Raw genomic sequence first — 25,181 nt, 5'->3', positions numbered from 1 at the left:
AATTGTTTTTTAAGATTTAACATTTTTGGCTGTAGCTTTAGTAAACATTTCCTTGCGCAATTGCAGTCTGCCTTTTAATTCTTGGACAATTTAAGTTTGTCTTGAAGGGTGTATTAAACATACTTAGATCCATAAATGGTGTCAAAATGTGGAAGTATATTGTACATCGTCATCAGCCAACACTGCCTCATAACACACAATACACACCGAATTTGTCACCTCGAAGCGCATCAACTTTTCTCTTTTTCTTTAATATCTTTAGTACTGTGTTCTGAAAAGAAAAATTGATTGTCATTGAACCACATTCATTTAAGTATGTGTGAAATTTGACATGACATTTTTTTCCTGCCAAATCATATAGATTTTAGCCCAAGACACGAAGAGCACACCTTTTATTTTGCTGTATGAGGTTCCTCTCTGCATTGTTTATATCCTGCTACTATGTGTTAGATGGTCCCAAGGGCTTATCTGCTGTAATACACCACCGCTGTGATTGATCTGATGCTGAGTGCTTGTTCTTGGGCTGCCATGATTAGTGCCTCTGGTATGGTTCTTCACTTATAGGTAGGATTTTCCGATATCTGTTACTGTCAGTGGACTGGATTTTGTACATGTCAGAGGTTCTGCAGTTGAATCTTGCATGTACTTGTAATACTATCTCATGTCTTTGCACCACAGAGGTTACAATATTCATATTATGACATATTTATAGTGCCAAAACCTCAATATTGCTGTTCTTCCGGTTTCGGCCACATGGTTGGCATGTTACTAGAGGATCCTTAGGCATTTAATTTCCTCTAGACCACTGTTCCTCTTTTTATTTGTGGCAAATAGTAAACCACAGCCTCAGTGTTTGGCACTGGCAAACATATATATTAATAGGAATGGCTCTGAAATTGTTTTGTACTGCTACAATATAGTAGGGAAGATTTTCTCAAAAGGGCACAGGTCTGCTGATGACCTGAAAGATGCATTTAACTTAACCATAGGGACCTATTAAAAATCTCCTTATTAGTTCTTTTATAGTCTCAGCTGTATGTATTTTTATTGTATTGTGTCAAGTATTTTATGCAGCTCAGCTTTCACACTGGTACTTTTTATCCTTTTTTCACGTTTAACATATTCCCTGCTCTGGATAAATAGTCGCTGCAGGAGTGGATAAATCGTTAACCCTGATGCCCAAGACAAGTTTTTTTGTTTTTTAAATCTGAAAATAAACTCTTTCTATTGAAAAACAATTTTGAAATAATCTTGCGTTTATTTCACTTTAGTCTGTGTTAAGGGTGTAACGGTACACGAAAGTCTATTTTTAAGTAGTTTTTGGATCATGATATTAATAGATTAATAGATATCAATCAGTGTTTAAATCTTTAATGTCATTCTATTAATAGATTTTATTAATATGTCTTTTGACATAAACTAAGTTGATTAAGTAAAGAGTCTTGTGACAAAAGTGATAATAGGAACATATTGGTGATTTTCTTTTATTTAATTTATATATATATAAAGAAAGAAAATCATGGCCCCCCTGCTGATACTTTACAGACCAAACTTTGGGATCCACTGGTCTACATAGATATTAAGCAAAAACAACCAAATTAGCAACAATACTATTTTATAATAATTTAATAATTAGTAGTAATTTGAATATTTCTAAATATTTCAATACAATGTTAAAATATTTAAATACAAATATAAAGCACCACTTCTCAAACACATTTCCTGTACAGCATTGTACAAAACACATCTTCTTCCAAGGCAGTACCATGTATAGCTTTTTAATTGGACCTTTAAAACCAAAGTAAAAGTTCAGATTTTGATGTATTATGATGTGATACAGTGTTGAGCAGATAGTTTGATTCCCTTCTTTATTTTCCCTGACAGGCTGAGAGCCCTCGCCACCTACACCGTCCTTAAAATAAAAAAGAGCCGTGCATGCGGTGTTACATTTCAACGCTGTTTAGAAATCAGTGCACATTTTCAAACAGGGAGACCCTGACATCTTAAAAGACACTAGAAACGCTGAATTGAGAAATAAAAAATGAAGGAAAAATAATCTACACAGATTTATGCTAGGAGATATAGAAAGCTAGTCAGCTCACATGAGCAGTTTCTGCCATGTGTACTCCTGCGTCAACCATTAGAATAAATCTTCATTATCATTATGGTCTTGAGGTGATCAGGGGTATCATCATGACCAAGTTCATTCGTCATTCAAGTTATTGCTCTTTCTGTTTGTTTTTATCATCATGACTCCTTTGAGGGCGCTGAGGTTCCTGGACAGTACACACACATATATACACACACCTGCATATTTCTCCCCACTGACCACAAGAATCTTTATGAGCTTCAGTTTTATTAAGATTTTTTTGTTTTGTTTTGTTTTTTACACAGAAAGGAAGTCATTTAAACATATTGGTTGTTTAAATGTAGTTTACACCAACAGTCATTCTAAACATTATACAGTTCATGTGGTTAGGACTACATTTTTATTTATTATATAAGTCTAAATACTCAATTCTGATTGGCTGGAAGTTTTGGTCAGTTTGAACACCATACTTCAGTTTAATAAGGCGGCGCTGTCTTCTATCCAACTGTAATCATATCATATCGAGTTACAGTTGCATAACGAGCGAAAAGGGTCTCGTGAGTATTTCCTAATTTCATTGTTAAAATAAATGGATAATTTTTTTGTGTGTTAAATGATAACTGGTGAATATTGTGGGGTTTTTTTAATAAACGGGCAAGAGCAGATGACTTTGTCGAACTGGAGAGAAATGTTAAAAATGAAAACGAACCGAAAAAATGGCAGAATGAACCAACACCAACAGCTTTATTATTAATATACTGCAGATGTCTCTCAGATGCATGCAATTCACACACCCAAAATATCTATATATATAAAATAACTATAAAACAACTAGCAAAAAATTAAATAAAAATTCTGCCTCACAAATATTAATGACTTTTAAATCAGCAGTGCTCGTATTTGGCCATGGTACAAGTGAGACTATCCACAGCTAGGTGTGTGTTACACCATTTGTAACAGTTATTCGCCTCCACGGCCTGCATCAAAATTGTAGAACCTACACCTACTGTACAATAGCATGTTCAATTACACTCTGTCTAACTGAAACAGGACATAACTGTATAGATGACTTTCTGTGGCTGCTTGGGGAAAATAATCCACTAACAGCAAGCTGGTTTCCTCCTGATATTTCCTCTGGTAAGATCAGAGAAAAGAAACTGGCCAACTCGAGTCTCTGACTTTATATATATATATATATATATATAGGAAGCACCGGTATCTGCTGTTATAGTCCAGAAGGGGCCCAAAACGCTGAGATCACATTAAAAAATGTTGCTTATTTTTTATTGGAGATAAACAAAAAGAAAATCTGAACAAGTGAAAAGAAAACTGGGAAGTTAAAACAGATTTGCGATATGGAATATTGTTATTGATTTGTACAAAAGGTCATTTTTTATTCTTTCTGCTGAGCAATGGATCTGATCTTAATTAGATTTTCCGGTTTTAAATCAAACTTTTTGGCGGTGTTAGCTTGATTGCACGCTGTCATTCAAGCTAAAAAATGATAATTGCTTAAACCAAACACTTATTAACTGAAATTCATGTCAATATTTATGAAATTCTACTTTTCAGTTGTTGATAATGTATTTCAGTATAAATCGCAATTTTCTGCCACATTATGTAAAACAAGCTGCTAGCTCAATGAATTTTCATATTAAAGGCTAGCTATCTAGATCTATAAATAAGCAAAAATGCTAATGCAAACATTGTCTTTTAAAATATACAAAAATATTGCTCACCTCCTCAATACTTTTTGTATACTTTTTTTTCGAACTGTAAAATAAATCCCATTCAGTCCAAATCCAACATTGATTACCTATTCGAAAAAATTATCTAATCTGGAGAGCTTCCTATTCTTGAGTTTTCTAAAGAGTTATCAAAAAATAAATACATTCAATTATATTATCATTTAATCAATAAAATATTTTTATTATTGATGCTTGTTTTTGAAACGCTTTGGAACTGCTCCAACTCAAATAACAAGTAAAACAGAATAATATCCATTTTAAGAGCTACATTAAGATAAGATATACCTTTATCCGTCCCACACTGGGGAAATTTGTGTTTGAATAATCAATGTTGCTTGTTATTTATGTCTATTCACATGCTTCTCACATGTTGTTCATAATGTTGTTTACAGAGCCTATACAGCTAATAATGGAAAATCTCAAGTCTGGTATTTAATTGGTTTATTTAATGATTTTGTTCAAAATATGATCTTTTGTGCAAAATACTGCAGCCTACATCTTGGCCCAAGTCTGATACCATTTAATCTCCATAGCTTAGATGTGAGTATAAAACCATTGCTACTATAAAAAGTTATATGAATGACTTTCCTGTTTAACTTGCTTGGTCAGAACGGATATGGCAATCTGTAACGTTTAGCGCTTCCAGTTATGAATACATAGACTTTATTTGGCTTTTTAAATTTTTGTCCTCATTACCAGAACATAATATAAAAAAACGACATGACTGCATGTTTATTAAAAGTGCCATAATGGGGCCGGTGGCTGAATCATGTTTTACCTGGTAAGCCAGCTTGTCCCTTCAAGGTCATCAAATACTCTCAGGTTTTTTTTTTTGCACCCAAGTCCGTCTCAAGCTGATGATTTTGACGGCTGCGGTGGAGCGAGAGAGGCATGGCCAATGGCCTATCAGTTGTGAGCTGCAGTTTCCCCTGTCATTAGAGCTGTGATTTATCGGCGTGTCCTGCTGACCCTTTCTGCCTCCATCGGCTTGTCAGCTCGGCCCAGGTTAAGTGGTTTCACGGTGGTGGTGGTGGATATATAGAGAGAATTTAGAGCGAGATATAGTGGTGGAGATATGAAGAGAAATGAGAGAGATATGGTGATGGAGATATGAAGAGAAATGAGAGAGATATGGTGTTGGAGATATGAAGAGAAATGAGAGAGATATGGTGTTGGAGATATAAAGAGAAATTATTCAAACAGCATCTCGATTCTCAGCCCAGTCCCATTCCTCAATTTTTCCCTCAAGTCATTATGCAGAGTTGATGGCTGTTTGACTAGAGCCCTTTATGGATCTTACTATATATATAATTTTGGATGCCTTTCTTACATTCTGCAGCCTCTGCAGCTCCATCTCAAAGAGAATGCTGATTCGTGCTAACTCGATTTGTTACGTTGTTTATCAACGTCTCCCTTCTGTTCTCTACTGTACTCCTCCTCTTCTCTGACCTGGAAATACCATCGCATCAGACCTAGAAATTCCCTCGTCTCTTATTCATTGAAACAAATTCTGGGGAAGAAGAAAAAAAATCAAGAGCGCTCTCGGAGCATGAAATAAGCGCTCGCGTGACAACACAATCATAAGAGATGCGCCATAAACATGAGGGATGTAGGGACCAGAAATAGCAGAGAGTGTTTGGCAGAGGGAGCTTGCAGCCAGCCAGGCTGATTAAAGTGTGTTTTATGGATGGGCTGCGGATCACATTAACATTATTATATCCAACCATAGAGAGAGAGAGAGAGAGAGAGAGAGAGAGAGCTTGGGTCAGGAAGCTTTGGATGTAGAATAGACAGGAAACACAAGAAAGACAAGCAGGCAGGGTGTACAAGTTTTGTAAAAAAGAAAGGATTAGAAATATAGTAGGCAGGTAACAGTAAGAGTTGGCAGGTAACTTGTAGGATTTGGAAATGGCAAAAGAATGAGAGGGGAACGTCTCAGTTGGACAAATGTACAGGCCCATCCTGCTGTTTTTGGCCTTTCGTGGTATCTGCTAACAACATCCAATTTCTTTAAAGGAACTCTTGTTGATTGTACGGTTGGGGAAACTGTTGATTGATTTATCTTCGTCTACGGTACATTCACGCTTTATTTGGTTTATAGATGCAGTACATTAAGATTTTTTTAAGTCAGGAACTTGTGGTGCTTTTTATCGTTTAACCTTTTTTTATTATAATTTGTTTCTATCATGTTTTACAAAGCAGTATACACCGACCAGGCATAACTTTCTGGCCACCGATCAGGCATAACTTTATGACCTTCCTAATATTAAGTTGGTTCCCCTTTTGCTGCCAAAACAGTTCTGACCTGTCAAGCATTAACAGCATTAACTTCTTCAGCAATTTGAGCTACAGTTGCTTGTCTGTTGGATCGGACCACACGTTCCAGTCTTCGCTTCCCACGTGCATCAATGAGCCTCGGCCACCCATGACCCTGTCGCCGGTTCACCACTGTTCCTTCCTTGGAGCACTTTTAATAGATACTGACCACTGCAGACCAGGAACTTCCCACAAGAGCTGCAGTTTTAAAGATTCTCTGACCCAGTGGTCTAGACGTCACAATTTGGCCCTTGTCAAAAAAAATTCTGCTTCTAACACGTCAACATAGAGGACAAAATGTTCACTTGCTGCCTAATAAATCCCACTCACTAACAGGTGCCATGATGAAGAGATAATCAGTGTTATTCACTTCACCTGTTATAATGTTATAATGTCATAGTGTTATGCCTGGTCGATGTATAACAGTAAGTGATGACGGTGTGATTAAACTCCAGCACACTTAAAACAGTAATAAGCAAAACATATATTGTTCCTAAGGGGTGATTTGTAAAGATAATACATTTGTCAAAAGAACAAATAGCTTTTGAAAAGATTTGAAGTGATACTAAGTACAGAGGGTCATGAAGTGGACATGAGTGAATCCCATGCTACTTTTTAAAAATGTGGGCTCTGCCACCATTATTTTGTTTAATTAGAAAAGAACCTGAGCATCCATAAAGATAATGGCAGCGGATGAGGGAATAATTAGAAAATAAAAAAGATGGCTGTTACAAGGATGGCAGAAGAGGGTATATAAATCAACTGTTTTTTGTAATAACTTCCATGGAAATGCCAGGCTTTATTTCTGCTGAATAAAGTCTTCTTTAGTTTGTTTAGTTTGTCAAACCTTAGTTTGTTTCGTTTACCTGGCATTTTAACATTATTAACGTATTTGTTACTATCGATAATAATTGGCCATGAAAAACTCAAGAAGTCTGTTCTTGTAATTCACATTTTTTAAAACACAAAGCCAAGGTTGGTAAACTATCTGGCTGCTAACTAGCTAGTTTGCTAGTTAGCAAAAACAAAATACAGGCTGGAAAACACAGATCAATTTATAAAACAGATTACACAACATATGCAAAACATTTAATTATAAATTCAGATTCTACACATTGCTTTCCATGTTGTCTTTTACCTGGCTAGTTACATAGTTAGCTAGCTAATGTTTAGTTTGAAAGACTATATACAGTGTTAGTTAACTGATGTTAGCTAGTTGCTCTTTTTGCTGTGTTTGAATTCTGCAGTATGAGCACAGCTGGTAATAATAATTAGTGAGTGGAGAGTGAGTTTGCTTTTCATGAGCACAAAAAACACATTTATTTCGTTATAATCACCATCTTTATATCTATCCAGCAAACACTCTGAGGGAAAACTATACAACACAATTAGTTTACAACCTCAAGTAGATATGACCTGTAAATGTGCACCTTTATTGATCTAAAAACTGAATAAAGTGGTCGTTTAGATTCATTTTTCAAATGTAGTTTGCGTGTATGTTATGTAAAAGGAACAAAATACGGACTCTTGAGGTGCTATATTATAATTTCATCAAACTATTTGGAAGTCAGCCGGACAGTCAAGTGGAGTTTTCTGAATTATTTGCTAGAACAATGCTGCTAACCTCATTATTAGGAAGCAGATATGTTCTGTTTGTGAGGATGCTTTTCGGTTTTCCGTGTCCGCTCTAGAGGCATGATTGAGTGAAATGAATGAATAGACTGGACTTAGAGAGAGGTTATCAGCGGGGTGAGTCATCGCTCCAGAGCCAAGAGTTTTACCCATCACTGAGCTAGCAGAGGATTGAAATGAACAGACGCTCTAAGCAGCAGGTGTGTTATTAAGCAGCGCCTGGTCATATTTCACACTCCAATTCAGCAGAGGAGTGAGCGCGCTGGCTACCGATTTGCCACTCGACTGCTGATAGCTTCGGCGGTCTCCCTACAATCGTTTCATATTGAAACGACAAACCCGAGCATGCTTTCACACAAGGCGGAGTGAGCTTGCTCAGGCTCTGTGTGCTTTGCTTTTTTAGGTTCTCGCTCTGCCTTTCCATGCTGTTCGAGTGATCTCTCTCTCTCTCACTCCCTTTTCTCTCTCTCTCTCTCTCTCTCTCTCTCTCTCTCTCTCTCTCTCTCTCTCTCTCTCTCTCTCTCTCTCTCCTCTTCGTCCCGAGAATGCAATCTGTCAATTACCTATAGGGAGCCGGGGAAAACGGGCACTGATGCAATTTCAAATCCAGGAATTTAGCAACAAATAAAATTTGGTGTCAAGTGAAGCGAATCCGTCGTGAGCGCGCGCTCTCCGTGCCGTGCAAATAAAAGGATTACTATGGTGATGAGAGGAGAAGTGTGTGGTTCTCTGCAGAAATCTTCCCACAGCAGCATTGTGGAAGAGAAGTGGGTAGGAGGAAGGCATTGAATCAGACAACTGTGGGATTTGTATGCCGTCTTTTGTTTCTCCCACCTTAAACCAAACCACTGGGTGTGGCTCTTCGGTTTCGCTCGTTGCTGAGGAAGGCGGGAAAAATGGCGCCCGATAACTTGTATGCCTTCATTCGTTTTTGAGGTGTACGCTGCTTCGGTGGACTCAGTGTGTTCATCTAGGGAACTCGACAGGTGATCGTGCAGCCCAGCTGTGACCTGGCAAACCAAGCAACAAATCGTGGCGCCCTGTTGGCGAACTGGCAACCTGGGAAACCAATCGCTGCGGCCTGCTGTGACCTGGCAACCAGCAGGTCCAATCGCTCCATCCTGCTGCCAGCCTGGCAACCTGTGTAACTTTTTCCGCTCGCACTGCCTTATGATCATTAGCCAGCAGCCAGCTGTCAGTTTGCTCATTTCCTGTTGCCTGTGGAGGGCAGGCGAACGTTCATTACTGTGGAAGAATTTAGATTTATCTGGCAGCTTTTTCACAACCAAAATGGCATGTCTTAAATCTCTGACACCTGTGGCTGTCATAACACCTGTGCTACTTCTATTTACGGGTTTTACAGGGGAAAAAAAACTTTATAAATGCTTGAACTGGTTTAATGAACGTCATATGACACAAGTTATATCATTATGGGAGATCACATGCACATATTAGAGCCGGTTTATGCTGTTTAACGTGGGATTTTGGATTTATCCTGGCCGTAATCGTGTTTTCGCTTCTTTGACCTTCCACACAACAACCTTCAACTTCTTTATTGGTGTGATATTGTAATAGAGATGCACATAAAGGGTTTTTGTGTTGTAGAAAAATACAGCCTTGTCTCTCTCGGGAAGATAACAACAAGAGCACAGCGCAATGCTGTAATTAAAGACTTCATATTTTTTCGAGCTTATCACCCTTGCCAAGCTGGAATGCCTGGTAATGTCTCATTGTGGTGCAAAGTGGCATTATTATCTATGAATCAAGTGGGAATAAACAACCAAACCATTGATTTGAGAGTGTTTCAGATTTATTCCTGTGTATTCCCTGCAATCATAATGCTTTTGTTTGGGCTGGAAGCTTCAAGACTGAGTGTTCTTGTAGTCTTTAGTGGATCTTGTCTATGATTCTTACTTTGCAAAGTTTGAAACCAAATTGCATTTGGAAACTAGACTCTGAAGTCTAATCGCATGCATTAAGCATGTTAAAATGATCTTCAGGCTCTGCTAATACAAGACCATTTTCATTACTCCAGCACTTGTAAAGTTTTGATATTTTAGTGGTGTCTTGAGGCATCATTTTTTTGTGCACATTGCACAAAGTCCCTGACCTCCTCCTCTTCCTCTTCCTCTTCCTCCTCCTCCTCCTCCTCTTTTTCCTACAGTCTCCCAGAGCGCCATATGACAGCTGCTGGATTTCTCTCAAGTGGAAAGACTTTCACTTCAATATTTCTCCTGCTGCCATCAACCTTGACATTCCTTTCAAAAAAGCGGACATGGAAAGCCATACCGGATTTGACAGCATTTATTCAAGCATGGCACATTTCAAGTGCTTTAGAGAAAAAACAAGTTTTGAAGAGTTAAATTGATTAGTTTGGTTCATTTGAGCCGGTTTATGGAAATTAATGACATCATACATTTAGACGTTCCAGGCAGTAAAGTGGTTTATTATTATATTAAAGATTTACTTTAAAACCACTATAAGAAATGGCCCATTTTTCTTAATCGGACTGATGCTGACTTGTCCAGATTTAAACTGAGTGCTGTCTGGCCTGGTAAAAAAACAACAAAAAAAGAAAACTGTACGTATTATAATTTCTTTTTCCTGTGTATTAGCAATATTATAATGTAGCCTGGAATGTAACTTCAAATGTTATAAAAAATCGATTAAAAGACATTTATGTAATGAAACCATAAAACACAATTAATCAGTAGTTTTAAATGAAGCAGATATTAAGTATGTATGGTTTAGAGACAGTGGCATTGAGTAAAAGACAGGAGGTGGAGGTGGAGTTGGAGGTAGCCGAGTTGAAGATCGTTGGGAGTGACGATGATGGACAGGATTAGAAATTAGTTTATTAGAGGGACGGCACATGTAGGACGTTTTGGAGACAAGGTGAGGGAGGTGAGATTGAGATAGTTTGGACATGTGCAGAGGAGGGACATGGGGTATATCAGTAGGAGAATGCTGAGGATGGAGCCACCAGGAAGAAGGAAAAGAGGAAATCCAAGGAGGAGGTTTATGGATGTGGTGAAGGAAGACATGCAGGTAGTTGGTGTGAAAGAGGCAGATGTAGAGGACAGGGGGGTATGGAGACGGATGATCCGCTGTGGCGACCCCTAATGGGAGAAACCGAAAGAAGAAGAAGATGATTATGAATTATGGATGATCACCAAGCAGACTTCCTGATTAAGGAGCTTGACAGAAAGACAGCACTAGGCGACGGACTCTGGACTTTGCTCTGTACTTTCTATTCGCCATTGTCTACTTTTATAGCATTCACACCAACTGTTTTATTCAGGATACAGTGTGGTAGGGGGAGGTATAAATACTCTGAGAGCGCATGACTTCCGTGTGGAAATGAAAAGCTCTCTTATAGCTTTTAATAACACCCAGGAGAACTACGTGGTTAGTGCTTCATTTGCTGTAAAAGTGGATTTAGTGGACATAGGCTATGCTAATTCACCAGTAAGAGCACTAAAAAAAAAATAACGGTGTGCAGTTTGATTTAAAAAGTAAAAAAAAAAAAAATTATTGTGCACTTGAGAATAAAGCTATACTAAGCTCACACGTCAGTATGTGATGATCTTTGGCTGTTATATAAAATACAAGACATGTATTTACAGTGTGAAGCTAAACGACACACACACAAAAATAAAAAATAAACCAAGGAACAGGTGAACATAGTAAGGAAAACAAAGCAATGACTAGACCTGAGGATTGGGACGTAAAACAATGTGTTGTTGTCAAGGAAACGATGAGGCAAAACAGGGAGGGCAAAATCATGCAAACAGGGAATACATTACATCTACAGTATACGAGTTACAGATGGTGTTCTAATTGTCTGTTTCATTATACGCGTTACGTCTTCCGTGACAGGCATAACATGTCTTAGAGGTGATGTGTATGTGGAGAGGCGAAGGTGGGAGAGAGGAAAACGATGCTGTAGATGGACCAGAGCGACTCCATTCCAGCAGAGCACTTTCCCTAAAGTGCTCGTCTCGTTTAATAAAATTACCCGACTGTTTAAGACGGAGTTCAGAATGGCTAATCAGCTTTGCACCAAGATGTCGGCAGAATTTATGGGACAAGGATCCAGTGAGTGCTCCCGAGTAATGTGTTGGCTCTCTGCCGTGTCTTGTTGTCTTGGATAAAGCACAATTAGCACGAGTTTTTGGTGTCCTAGATTTAACTACACATTAGCGACGCATTATACTTCTAAGCTGCTGCGTATAACTTGGCTTGAGCGTTGATCTCAGATGGGCGAAATAAATAATTACAATTTGTTATACCTCATCTTGACATGACTGAGACACCACAGGAAGTGGCAGCTCAGTGGTTAAGGCTGTGGGTTTTTGATCGGAATGTCAGGGGGTCAAGCCCCAGTATCACCAATATGCCATTCTTGGGCCCTTAAGCAAGGCCCTTAACTCTCCAGGTTCCAGGGATTCTGTATTATGGCTGGCCCTGTGCTCTGACCACACACTGTGCTGTAATGTACATGTGACATGTAAAAAGCTCCCTCTTTTATATTTAGTTGGTTAAATAGCATTGTAATTTCTATGCATGTAATTTCTATCATTTCTAGCACATATATGATTACAGGTTTGTTTGATGGTCATGCGGTGCACACAACTGTCCAGACACGCTCCATCACAGTCATACTGCAAAACTGTCTAGACAGTAATGATATCATCAAGATCGCTGGACTTGTTGAAGGTTAAATGCTTTTCCAAGACACACACACACACACACACACACACACACACACACACACACACACACACACACACACACACACATATATATATATATATATATATATATATATATAGAGAGAGAGAGAGAGAGAGAGAGAGAGAGAGAGAGAGAGAGAGAGAGAGAGAAATACAGAGAAGTTGAAGAGGATGAATGTATGAATGTAAAAAGACCCACAGGATTAGATAGAGCAGACTGATGGAACACACAAAGAGACAGAAAACAGTGTTTGAGAAAGCATAGGTGTCACTTTTCTTCCGGCTTTTCTTCCGGCATCTTTTCACATTGAACGTGTACACGCCTTAGAGGGATTAGTGGGAGTATCTTCTCTGTATTGTGTACGTGCACAGTCCCGGGGGGATTAGTGAGCCCTGCGAGAGAGGAAGGAGAGTGCGGTGATGAAGATGTGGAGGATCGCGTGATGGCGAGAATCCTTGTGGTGATAATGCAATTTGGCTTAGCTCTTGCTACTGCTTAATGATCCTTGATAAATTAAATGCTTCCACACTGATTGGCAGATGGAGATGGATGAAAAGGTGTATGAGAGGGACAAAGTGATGAACTGTTTTTATATATATATATATATATATATATATATATATATATATATATATATATATATATATATATATATATATATATATATGTATATATACAGTGCTACAAATGGGCGGAGTGAGATTCTTTCACATCTGTTCCGCTTTCATCATTAAATGTTTCGTCATTAACACTGACACGGGATAAAAGCACATAAGTAGCAGGTGCTGAAAGCATGAAAGCATGAAAGCATGAAAGCATGTGCAGGTCCCTTTGGAGATGTGATGGAGAAATCCTGTGCATAGATGGCAGAGAATAGAGGGAGGAGGGAGATAAATGAGAGAGCCTGCGTTAAAGGGTTGCAAATTCAAAGTGGTTTGTGAAACAGAGAAGGAGCGAGCATGAGCCCTCCCCTTTATTTGCCTTGCAGCTCTCTCTCTCTCTCTCTCTCTCTCTCTCTCTCTCTCTCTCTCTCTCTCTCTCTCCTCCCCTCCCTCTTTCTCTCACTCTAAACCTGGCACATTCTGCTCCTCTCCCTCAGTCTCCCTGCTGCATCCCGAGCAAGCACGGCCCCTCGTGCAGCGTTTATGACGCCGTTTCTTTTGTTCTATCTCATCTACAGGGTTTCTGGACTAGCCAAATCACGGCCCGGCTCGCAAGTAGTTCTGTCGCTGTAACTTCGCCGTCGTAGTTTTGCGCAATGAGATGTCCGGAGGAGGGTTTAGCTTGAGTGGATGTTATTGCACTGCAGTGATTGTTAACAAAAATGTGACGTTTATTTGTTTTCGAAAATGAACGGAAGTGATGTTCTCAGGAACGCCGTGAGTATGCAGACGTGTGCGTCTTTTCTGTCAAAGTTAATGTAAAAGTGCTATATTAACAAACCAGGGATATATGTTCTTGGTTGTTGTCCTTTGAAATACAAACACACTTCTTGAATTTTTTCGAAACTTGCATGAACAAGCTGTAATGTGGGACGTACTTCAGTTGATGACCTGCGGCTGAAACCAAACAGCTCTGTTTAATTATCATCAACTTCTATTGACTGGCCAAATTCAATTAACTGACTTGCTGGCCTGCGCCCGTGTTAATTATTAGCCTTATTAGCCTCCTCATGACTGCTATTAAATCAGTTACAGCAATTGAATGGCGAAAGAAATCGGCTATATAGGTGATCGGGCTCTTGTGGATGAACATAGATGGTAAACTGTCTGAAACTCATGTGTAAAGTATGTGGCAAAAGTAAAGTAAATGTTGAACGAATAGTCCGCAGTGTGACCTCCACTCCATCACTCCCTCCTTGGACTAACTTTTAACAAGCGGATTTAATTAAGCAAAAAAATATCACCCAGTAGTTCCTTCAAATCGGTTCGCATTGAATCATGGCTGGCCAGCATCCTGTTGAGGTTTGGCGCTTTGGGACCTGTCTTAGATTCGCGCTCATCTCGCTCACTCTGCTCCTCTCATGGTCCTGCCCTGCTTTAGGAAAGAAGAAGCTCTACATCGGCGCCTTGTTCCCCATGAGCGGAGGATGGCCCGGGGGTCAAGCGTGCCTGCCTTCTGCTCAGATGGCGCTTGACTTGGTGAACAAGAGAACAGACATTCTGCCAGACTACGAGCTCGAAATGATCTACTACGATAGCCGGGTAAGTGATGATCTCTGTCTTTAAAGCACTAAAATCTCATTTTAAACAACTTATTATTTGTGCAGCTGTACAATAAATTGGCTGTTATTTATGTTATTGAAACAGTCAAGTAAACATGTACATATATTTTTAAAACTATTACTAACATATACTTACACTTGTTTATTCAGCGGTATTTAACTGGACTTTAGATCTGAAGGTCATAAGTTCAAATCTAAGCGCTACACCAACCTGCCACTCCTGGGCCCCTGAGCAAGGCCCTTCACCTGTTAACTTCTCAGCTGTATAAATGAGATCAATGTATGCCTCTCTGGCTGAGGGCATCTGCCAATTGCTGTAAATGTAAATGGTGATGCAATGCATTTACTTTGGTGTCTGTATGTATTTTTTGAAGATAACGTCCGTATTGTATTTTTGGTTATTTTATATAAAAGAATTTTATCGCATAAACGGTAGAAAGGAATCAAGTCAGTCAAAAGGTCTAGAGAGAAACGAATAAGAAACACGTGCTGTTTTGTTTTCAGTGTGGATAAGACACAGCTGCGAGGTGATGCATTTCGCACGGCACTGTGTAACCGTATACGTGGATGTTATTAAGTACGTATCCAGAGAAGGGTTGGAGTTGTTTGTGTCTCCTTTGAAGCACGCTTCGGTATACGACGAGGGCGTATTGCGTCAATTTGCAATTTGTCCGAGCAATTTGTCATTAGTTGTGATTAGTTCGGTAACAAACCGTCCCCATGTGATTGATACAGCTCGTTATGTGGCGTGTTGGGAACTCGTTGTGATCAAATAAGTAATGAGACTCGGTTCGTTATGCTTGTGAATGTAGTTCCCTGTAGATTATGTGTACTTTATTGCAACACGGGACGATCGCTCTTATTCGCACTGCTCCTCTTGCTCTCCTTCTCTCTCTCTTTCCCTCACGCCGTCGTTTCCCACCTGCTAACCTCCTCCCCCGCATCAGAGATGCCAACATACACACAGTGAGAGTTTCAGACTTGAAGACCCACACACACGCACACACACAAGCTGTAAACAGTTAACTTGCTGTGACTGGTTGGCTTTTCTAAGAGCTCCACTGTGATTGGCTGAAACGGCTCTGCATTGGAGCCCTACTTCAAAGGTACGAGGGAGGACGGGGATGCTGGGGGCTGGTGGTTGGCATGGCAACTGTTACCTAGGCGACTTCAGTTCAAACAAACACATAACTCCACAGATTCCCATCACAAAGAAAATAGAGCGAGAGAGAGAGAGATTGCGTCCTTTTACATTTAGTTCAAAAAGGAGGACAGATGAGTCAATAGATGAAGCAAGCGGGTCAGAGTTATTGTGACAAAGCGCACAGCTGAGCTTGCATACGGAGAAGCATACAGACCAGATGAGACCCTAATGTAGTGCTCATGCTTATCTGCAGTCTGATAAAACACAGAAATAAATGGTGTGCCTTTCTTAATATAGTATGGGTATTTGTAGGTTATATATAAAAATAATTATTTAAATATACCTGAGAATAAATGGTAACCAAATACTGTATATAATGCAGATCCTGTTTTTTTTTTTTTTTTTTTACACATTTCCACATTCCTAACAATTGGAAAATGTATATTAATGCACTCCGTCTATAATACGTTAGAATTCCTGCTTATACAGAGACTGTACGGTTGAACATACACTGACGCTACACCAAAAAGCAGGTAATCGTTTATATAATGCAGTTTATTGCAAGTAAGGATTCTCCAGTTTCAGTGTTTACTGAACTGAAGATATTTTCGCTTTGTAGTACTTTATATAGTACTTATACTATAAAAATTTATAAAGGAGGCTAAATTGTTTAATGGATGTCCCAGAACCATGTCAGTGTTTGCTTGGTAACCTATCAGGTGCTTATGTAGGCTTGTGATTAACTTTCAAAGTTTGTAACTTGTAACTTAGTTTGCTCACAATACTGTAAGTGATTGAACAATTGTGATGTGGTTTATATTGTGGAAAAGAAATGTGCGTGATGAAATGCCATTATTTTCTATTTTTCTGATGCAAATCAGAGTTTTAATTACAGATCCAAATGTATGGTGTGTATAATCCTTACTGTGAAATGTAATCATGACAGCTAGTGTAAATAATTTTCTGCTAGATCCATATTCATGTTTTACAACTGTCATTATGGCTAAAAGGAAATAAGCAAAACTACTGATTAGTGCATTCAGAAAGTATTCAGACGCCGTGATTTATTTCCCTGTTTTTTTTCAGGTTGCAATCACATAGCAAATTGCCTTAATTAGTTCTTTCAATACATCACATATAATGCATTTAAAATAATATAATGCATATAATACATTATAATTACATACAATAACAATGCATATGTATTCCAACCCTTTGCTATGATGCTTGAAATTTAGCTCAGGTACATCAAATGTCACTGCAACATCTTTGAGATGTTTCTACATTTGGATAGACAATGCATATCAGAGTAAAAAAAAAAACAATAAGGTCAAAGGAACCGCCTGCAGAACTCAAGTCAGGATCGCGTGTCTGTCGCACAGATCTGGGGAATGTTAGAAAAGCATTTCTTCTGCCTTGAAGTTTCCCAAGAGCACAGTGACCTCCATAATTCTTACATAGAAGACGTTTGGAACAACCAGGACTCTTCCTTGAGCTGAGCAATTGGCAGAAAAGACGGCGGTAAGAGAAATTACAGAGAAATCAACACTCTGGTTGAGCTTTAGAGATTGGGTGTGGAGATAAAAGAATCTTGCAGAAGGTCAATCACTGCCGTGACACTCCACTGATCCGAGCTTTTTGGCAGAGTGACCAGACAGAAGCATCCTCTCAGTGCAAGAAAACTTGAAATTTCTTTGCAAAAATCCAAGCAGGCATTTATTTGTTTTGCACCGAGGCTTCCATCTGATCACTAAACAAAATATATAAAAAGTGAATACTTTCCTAATGAACAAAAATATGCACAAAAGGGTTATTTACAGTATCATATACTTGTGTGTATATACTGCATATATTACTAATGCATATACTGAATAAATTATATATTATACATGTTGTCTCTGCTTTTATAATAACATCCACTCTTCTGGGAAGAACTTCCACTAGATATTTGAGTGTGCTTGTTGAGATTTGTGCCTATTTAGCCTCAAGGTAATAGTAAAGTCAGATACTTCTGTGGGGTGCAGCAGTCCAATTTATCCCAAAGGTGTTCAATAGGGATGAGGTCAGAGCTTCATAGCAGAGCACTCAAGAACTTTCACTCTAAACCCATGTAAATCATATGTTAATAGAGCTGGCTTTGTGCACAGGAGCATTTCATGCAGGTCTGGATCTCCTAAGTGAAAGGTAGTGTAATGCTTCCACATCCAAAGACATTCTATGCAATTATGTGCCTCCAATTTTGTGCTAACGGTCTGGGGAATAACCACATATGACTGGAAAAGTCGTAAATATATATTACATAGAATAGATGTTCAGTACCGTGGACAGCGAGCAGCTTAGTGGCAGATGATTTGAATAAGAAAGGCTTCACCAGAAGACACAAAGCAGCAAAAGTTTATTTGTCATTAAGGATTCAGCTCGAGTGTCACCTCTGATTGTGGCCTTTCTTTAAACAGGGTGTCAACATTTATTAACTTTGATTGGACTGCAATCTAATTTCCTCCGAGCCCAGCATTAGATCAGCGAGTCACTCAGGCTGCATATGCTGCCAGGCCATTAGTGGCCTTATTGCTTCTGTTTCCCTACTTGTTTTTCTTGCCAAAGAAAATAAAGCAGGGTGCACAAAAGCTCAGAAATGAGTACATACTAAATTCTTAACCTGGTCAATGACAGGTGATCAATTTTAGCAAAATAATCATCTATTCATTAACTAGATGATATGAATCTGTTACTTATACAATGCGTATGTGGACAACAAATGTTTCGGTGATGCGAATTGCAAATTGCATCACATTGCATCATATTTAGTTTTTATCTGATGCCACTATTAGAATAACAATATACAAAAAAAAAAAACAGTGTTGTCGTGAATTTAGAGGCAAGTGCATATAAATGACATGAATCTACTAAGAGTCCAAATCATCAGGTAGAATCGTGGTCAAAACAGCCACATGTCAAAAAGAGCAATGCAGAGAAAACAGGAAAAAATTCAGGAAATATGGCCCAGAATTGCAACAGAAATAGAAGGGAAAAAAGTGCAATAAACAAAATAGAAAAGAGCTGGTTGGATAGAAACAGGTGAGTTCAGCCCAGTGGATGTGTAGTCAAATTTATACTGGATTGGGATCAGAACCTATTAGTTATGTCGCTCTTATTTCTCTATACGTAATTTGTATAGCGCTTTTAACAGTGGACATTGTCCCAAAGCAGCTTTACAGTAATAAATAGATTATGAATATACATTTATTGATTATTAATTAATCTGCATAAGTTTGTCCCTAATATGGAAAAACTCCCTGAGATGGCATGAGAAAGAAACCTTGAGAGGAACCAGATTTAAAAAGGAAGCCATTCTCATCTGAGTGACTCTGAATGTCCTTTCATTAAAGTTCTATCATTGTTATCAACTGTTCACTGATGGGCACCTGATTGTTTATGGTGTTTGAACCTTTAAGCCTATGGTAGCAGACTGTTTATATTAATTTCAGTTTATATCCATCCTCATAGTTTTTAAGTTTAACCCTTCACAGTGAAACCCCTTATGTGGAATCATCCTCGGCGGCATAGAGTGGTCCATTTAAAGAGAACTCTAGACAAGATTACTTGATTACAATTGCATGACTGTAGCTGTAGTAGAGTCGGAACAGCAGGAAGTTCCTTTAAAAAAATAAAGCAATTTAAAATAAAGCACACCGTTACTGTTTGAAGATCATTTGAACCGTAGTACCCCGTTTATGAAAGAGTCGCTACAAAGCGTTCCACAGACGCAACACTGTATTATTCATCGTACATTTTGCGGTTTAAGAGCCACTATCCTTACTTACATGTGGTGCAATTTCAGGAAACATCATTTCCATTTTTACGACTTGCTCAGCTATTTATTAATATGAGTGTTACACAAACATCCCTTAAAAAGTTTCTTTAGTGGAGGAAGTAAGAAAGGAACAAGCGATGGTGAAAATGCTTCTGAAAAGAAAACGAGTGAAAAGAAAGCAGATTTTAACCCAAAACTTTAACCCACCATGTGTGTAATATTTAATTCAATTCAGTTGAAATCGATTCAATTCAATGCATTTCAATTTAGTTTCATTAGTAGTGAAATACAGTTCAATTCAGTTTTATTCCAGTAGTCTTTTTTTGTGTTTTATTACAGTAATTTTAAGAGAAGCGGGGAAATAAAAAAGGCTGGTTCAGGGGTTTATAGCTGTTCTAATGTACAGGAGAACGAAAAATAATTTGTATCGTGGCTGTTATACAACATAAAGCGTGATTATAAAACTTAATTAAAACCCTCCGGTTGTTGGCCAGTTGCTGAGGACAGATGCAGAACGATGTGTGTTCAAAGCAGAAATATCACTCAGGCCCCTACATGCAATTACTTTTTTTTTTTTTTTTTTATTTGAACTTTTAAAACCCTGTGATTCTTTATCAGGTTCAGACTATTTTTACCTTCATATATACAAATACTTAACTATATATACTGTAAATGCCTAATCAATTCTAATAATTGCTGAATTATTTATAAATGATACTTGTGTTGCAGTATATTACAATATATAACACATCAGGGTTAATGTAAGATAAAAAGATAAGATAGGAATAATAATCAATTTTGACGAATGACTGATTCCCTAAAGTTGATTACTTTTCTAGAACATCATGTTCCAAAGGGTTTATTTCCTTTTATACTACAGCAATTTACTTGCAATTACAATTTATTTAGCATCTGTTCAAGAATGGAAAAACATGACACATTGTTTATGTCGATTAGGAATTACAATTGTTGCTACATATGTTCTAGAGGCTATATACATCATCATTTGTTTATCAACCTCTTGTTTCTCTTGAAATTCTTCGCGACCTTCTTCTGTGGAAGCACATTTTTTTATATTATATTTTTTTTATATTATTGTTAGACTTATGGTAGATCAAGTGGACATTTGTCATACAAATCCTTTACAGAGTTACAGTGCCTGTCAGAAGTTCAAGAATTGGACAGTGAATGACTGGAAGAAAGTTCTGTGGACAGATGAGTCCAAATTGGACATTTGTGTCTCTAAAAGAAGAACTTCTGTATAACATAGAACAGGAGTAAAGATGTTAGCATACTGCTTCTCCTCCACAGTCAAACATGGAGGTGGAAGCTTAAAGGGTTTGGCGTTGTTTTAGACCAGGGAACGTTGAAGACATATTCCGGGTGACAGGAACCAACATGGCAACCATTTCATACTTCAACAGAATGCAATTTCATCTGTACTGCAGTTAAATGAAACCATAGACTCAAACTTTACCATACAACAAGACAATGATTTGCAGAGCAAACAGTCGGCTGGATTGTTATGTTATTGTTGACTGTGCATTATATGACCTGCCCAGTCACTGCACCGAAATCCTATTGAACTGCTCTGGGATGAACTGAATCACAAGCTCAGAAAGAAACTAGTGAAGAAGCTTTTCAGCTGAATGTTTGCAGAAACAAACAGTCCAGATGCCAAGAGTGTGTAAAGCTGTTCATGCTAAGGAGGATTCTACCAATGAAAATGAAGTTGAACATCTGGTCATTTTGTGTATATTTTTGGTCAAAGTCTATTTTCAAACCGTTTAATGACCTAGATGGTTGCATATAAACAAAAAGAACATGCATGTGTGTCTCAAAAGCCAAGCTTTTCACATATATAGTAGTTGTTAGTATAAAAAAAGAAATGGATTCACATTAAACCTGTGATTTAAATTCGAGTCAGAGTTGTAGTTACAGTATTAAAAAAAAATGAGGCGTTCTGACTAATAAGAATTGAGAATTCGGCACAATTGCGACGGGCTACCAAAACGCGTAATGCAACCTCTGGCAAAATCCTATTTCTGGATAAACTAGTCAGAATTAACACTTCTGAAACCCCGGCAGCAACGTTCCTGATTGCTGTACGCTCATTCCAGCTCATCACCCACTACCATGTCAGTGTCACATTCCCAATAATAACTAAAAAGTCATGGTCCTGAGGGGCTGAGCAGAGCGCTGCTAACAAATTGTGCATAGTAACAAATGAGCCATGGTCAATAATTACAGCGTGACCTATAATGTAGTTTTAGCTGATGTAATGGCGAGTGCAATAACCGTGGAATTTGAAATCAGTCACCGGATTTTCACCACAGATTCTCCCGGTCTGTTTAGTGTGTACGACCTTCTACAAGAAGAAGGGTACAAAAAGTACAGGATAACCATATCTTTCCAACCAGCTGCTTTTTTCCCAGACAGTTACCCTAATGAAACCGAGAGGAAGGTAGTTAAGCTTGTTTAGTTTGCTAATCATGGATAGTTGCTGCACTATGGAAATCCCAAAGCGTATAAGAGTAGAGTAGAGTAGAGTGTACTTTATTAATCCCCAGAGTGAAATTCGATGTCACATCAGCCACAACACGAGAGCAACAAAGAGAACTACGACTTAACAGTTCACAAGACTTACGATATACAACAAATAAAATATACATATAAACAGCTCTCCAGTATTTAGAGACTCTTTGTACAGATTAACTGTATGAAATATATCGAATGGTCCATTACTTATTTTCGTCATAAGAATCAGCAGTAAATTTTTTTTCTCTGGAGGTTTGTCATAACTGGTCCAATCTGATTCATGTAAAGCATACTAGTTCCAAGCCAGGAATGTACAGACACTCCAACAGTGGATCTATTATATACTAAACAAAGCTCTGTCACGGTTCAATTATTACATGTATATTGCATTTCCTAAGCTCTCATTGTATGTTTTCTTACATGGGCAGGTGGAGAGAATTAATGTAATTATTACCTGAGTATTTTAGCAATTTTATTAGCTTAATAGATATCAATGTTTTATAATCATTAATATAATTTCATTACTAGATTGGTTTTCTAAGAATAACATCAGAGTCTTTTCATGTAAACTGAGTTGATAACGCAAATAGTCTTATGATAATATGACATTATAGCCATAATAAATCATAGTACTTTGGATACTTGTGTACATTTGATGGGAACTTATTTATGGATAAGTTATTATTCGATATGAACCTATTACTGGAGTAGTATTTTACAGAGTGTAACTCAAATTTAATCCACTACATGATTTGTGTACTTTGTCCATCACAGTCTACTTTTCAGTTCGGCTGAAACTGTACAGTCCATTTCCCAGGAGTTTTTTTTAGTAACACCCATAACTTGTAACACTTGCATGATCTAACTAGAAAATAAAATAAAAAAAATAAAAAAAAACAAGGCACTATTTATTTAGTCTTGACTCTGTGGCCATTAAAGCTTCAAATCCCTGTTCTGAACTGACAGGAGTGGAACCCGGTGTAATCGTTTTGCTTTAGTAGCGTATCTGCTTTTCAGTTGTCATGGTTGTAAAGAGTAGTTATTTAAAATTATTTTTTAACTTGTCAACTATTTAAAAAAAAATTATTTGTACAAAAAAAGCACGGGTGTTGTAGCAAGTTCGGGTCTGGAGTTTCTTCCATCATTCATTTCTCTCAAAATGTTGGACTGAATGCTTGCTGTTGATGATGCTGACCTGTATTTTCGTGATAAGTAGACACCACCAAGCGGCGATCAAAACAAGTAAAAAAGAAAAACAGTACTTTACCAGTTAATTTTTCATCCACTCATAAATAAAAAGAAACAATTGATTCCAAATGTAGTTGAGACGCAAAATATAGTAAAAAGTAAGATATTTGACTTAAAATGAAAATGTTGAGTGGGGAGTGGTGGCTCCAGTGGTTAAGGCGCTGGGTTGTCGATCGGAAGGTCTGGGGTTCAAGCCCCGATATCGCCAAGCTGCCACTCTTGGGCCCTTGAGCAAGGCCCTTAACCCTCTATGCTCCGGGGGTCCCTTACGAGGGAAATATCAAGGTCCGTGACGTGGGGCCGCCTTCCCGTGGGCTCACCACCTGCAGGAGGGACCGTAAGGGACAGTGCTGTGAGGATTGGGCAGCACTCGAAGGCGGGGGCCTGCTTAGACTGCTGCCGCCGCGACCCGAATTACGGATAAGCGGGAGAAAATGAATGAAAATGTTGAAATGTAGTGAAGTACAGATACGTGAAATAGCTGCTTAAGTACAATAACGAATTACATTGACCTTATTACTGTCCACCACTGCAAGTCGACATATAGTTTTTTATATTCTGCCTTATTTTATTTTACTATATTCACTTAGTATCTGTTCTGTCACCTCAAAAAGACACCAAAACTAACATAAAATGCAAAAAATCTAAAATGTGGATCAAGCTTTTAAATTTTTTTTAATTTTAATTTTAAGAGAACAGCAATCGGCTCATTACTGTATTCTTAGCATCCACATCATGGTCATGTGACCAGCCAATGCTTTTATAGTGCTTATAATAAAAGACAACCCAATCACTTTGTATTATAGATATAAGGTATGTATGCAGTAGTGGAATTTTTTTATGTGACACCAGACTTTGCACATCATAAACACACTCTCGTGTTACACTCTGTAATTTATATCAAGATCTCTAATCCCATGCGAATCGATCATAAATACTACATACGCCCTTCGGCAACATTACATAACAGATGTGTGTCAAATCTTTTCCCAGCTGTATAGTACTTGGGTCTCTGTAATGCATGTGGCTCAGTTATTTGCAGCCAATCAATGAACAGTGACGTAAGTTTATATCTAGTTTCTTAGAAAGGAATAGGGAAACGAAACAGTAGAGAGAGAGAGAAGAGAGAGAGAGAGAGAGAGAGAGAGAGAGAGAGAGAGAGAGAGAGAGCGAGAGAGAGAGAGAGAGAGAGAGAGAGAGAGAGAACAGGCAGAGCTTTATGAGAGAGGGCATGATACTACTGCAATCTGCACAAGTGCATGTATATGGTGCTGTGCATTAGAATTCACCCCCCTTAAGGTTTTCTTCATTTTATAGTAACTCAGGATGATCTACAATATATGGAAGTTTGTGGACTTCATATGTGGTTTTTGAACATCCCATTCCACATTTAGTCTCCATTTGCTGTTATAATAACCTCCAACCTTCTGGGAAGATGTTCCACTATATTTCAGAGCGTGGTGGTGGAGATTTGTGCTCATTCAGCCACAAGAGTGTTAGGGGGTGCAGTCAACATTCTGATTTATCCCAAAGGTGTTCAGTAGTGTTGATGTCAGAGCTCTATAGCAGGCCACTCAAGATCTTCCACTCCAACCCATGTACAGCATATCTTCAGAGTTCACTTTATGCATAAATTTGTGTGCCTCAAATTTTGTGGTAACAGTTCGGAGAGGAACCACATATGGCTTGAA

At 38.3% G+C, this 25,181-nt stretch overlaps 1 protein-coding gene across 2 annotated transcripts in view; it reads left to right on the top strand.

Annotated features, from left to right (window-relative positions):
* gabbr1b (gamma-aminobutyric acid (GABA) B receptor, 1b) overlaps window positions 1-25,181 on the top strand; it is a 127,267-nt gene that overhangs the window by 55,578 nt on the left and 46,508 nt on the right. For both annotated transcript variants that reach the window (XM_083544271.1, XM_083544270.1), the window contains exon 7: window positions 14,566-14,726. In XM_083544271.1, the coding sequence (XP_083400397.1) occupies window positions 14,566-14,726 (161 nt within the window). The remainder of the gene's footprint in view (window positions 1-14,565; window positions 14,727-25,181) is intronic.

Source organism: Silurus aristotelis (genome assembly GCF_946808225.1).
Source record: "Silurus aristotelis genome assembly, chromosome: 6".
NCBI classification, from domain to species: domain Eukaryota; kingdom Metazoa; phylum Chordata; class Actinopteri; order Siluriformes; family Siluridae; genus Silurus; species Silurus aristotelis.
The sequence above is the reverse complement of the archived record's forward strand: the minus strand, read 5'-3'. Positions and strand labels throughout refer to the sequence as shown.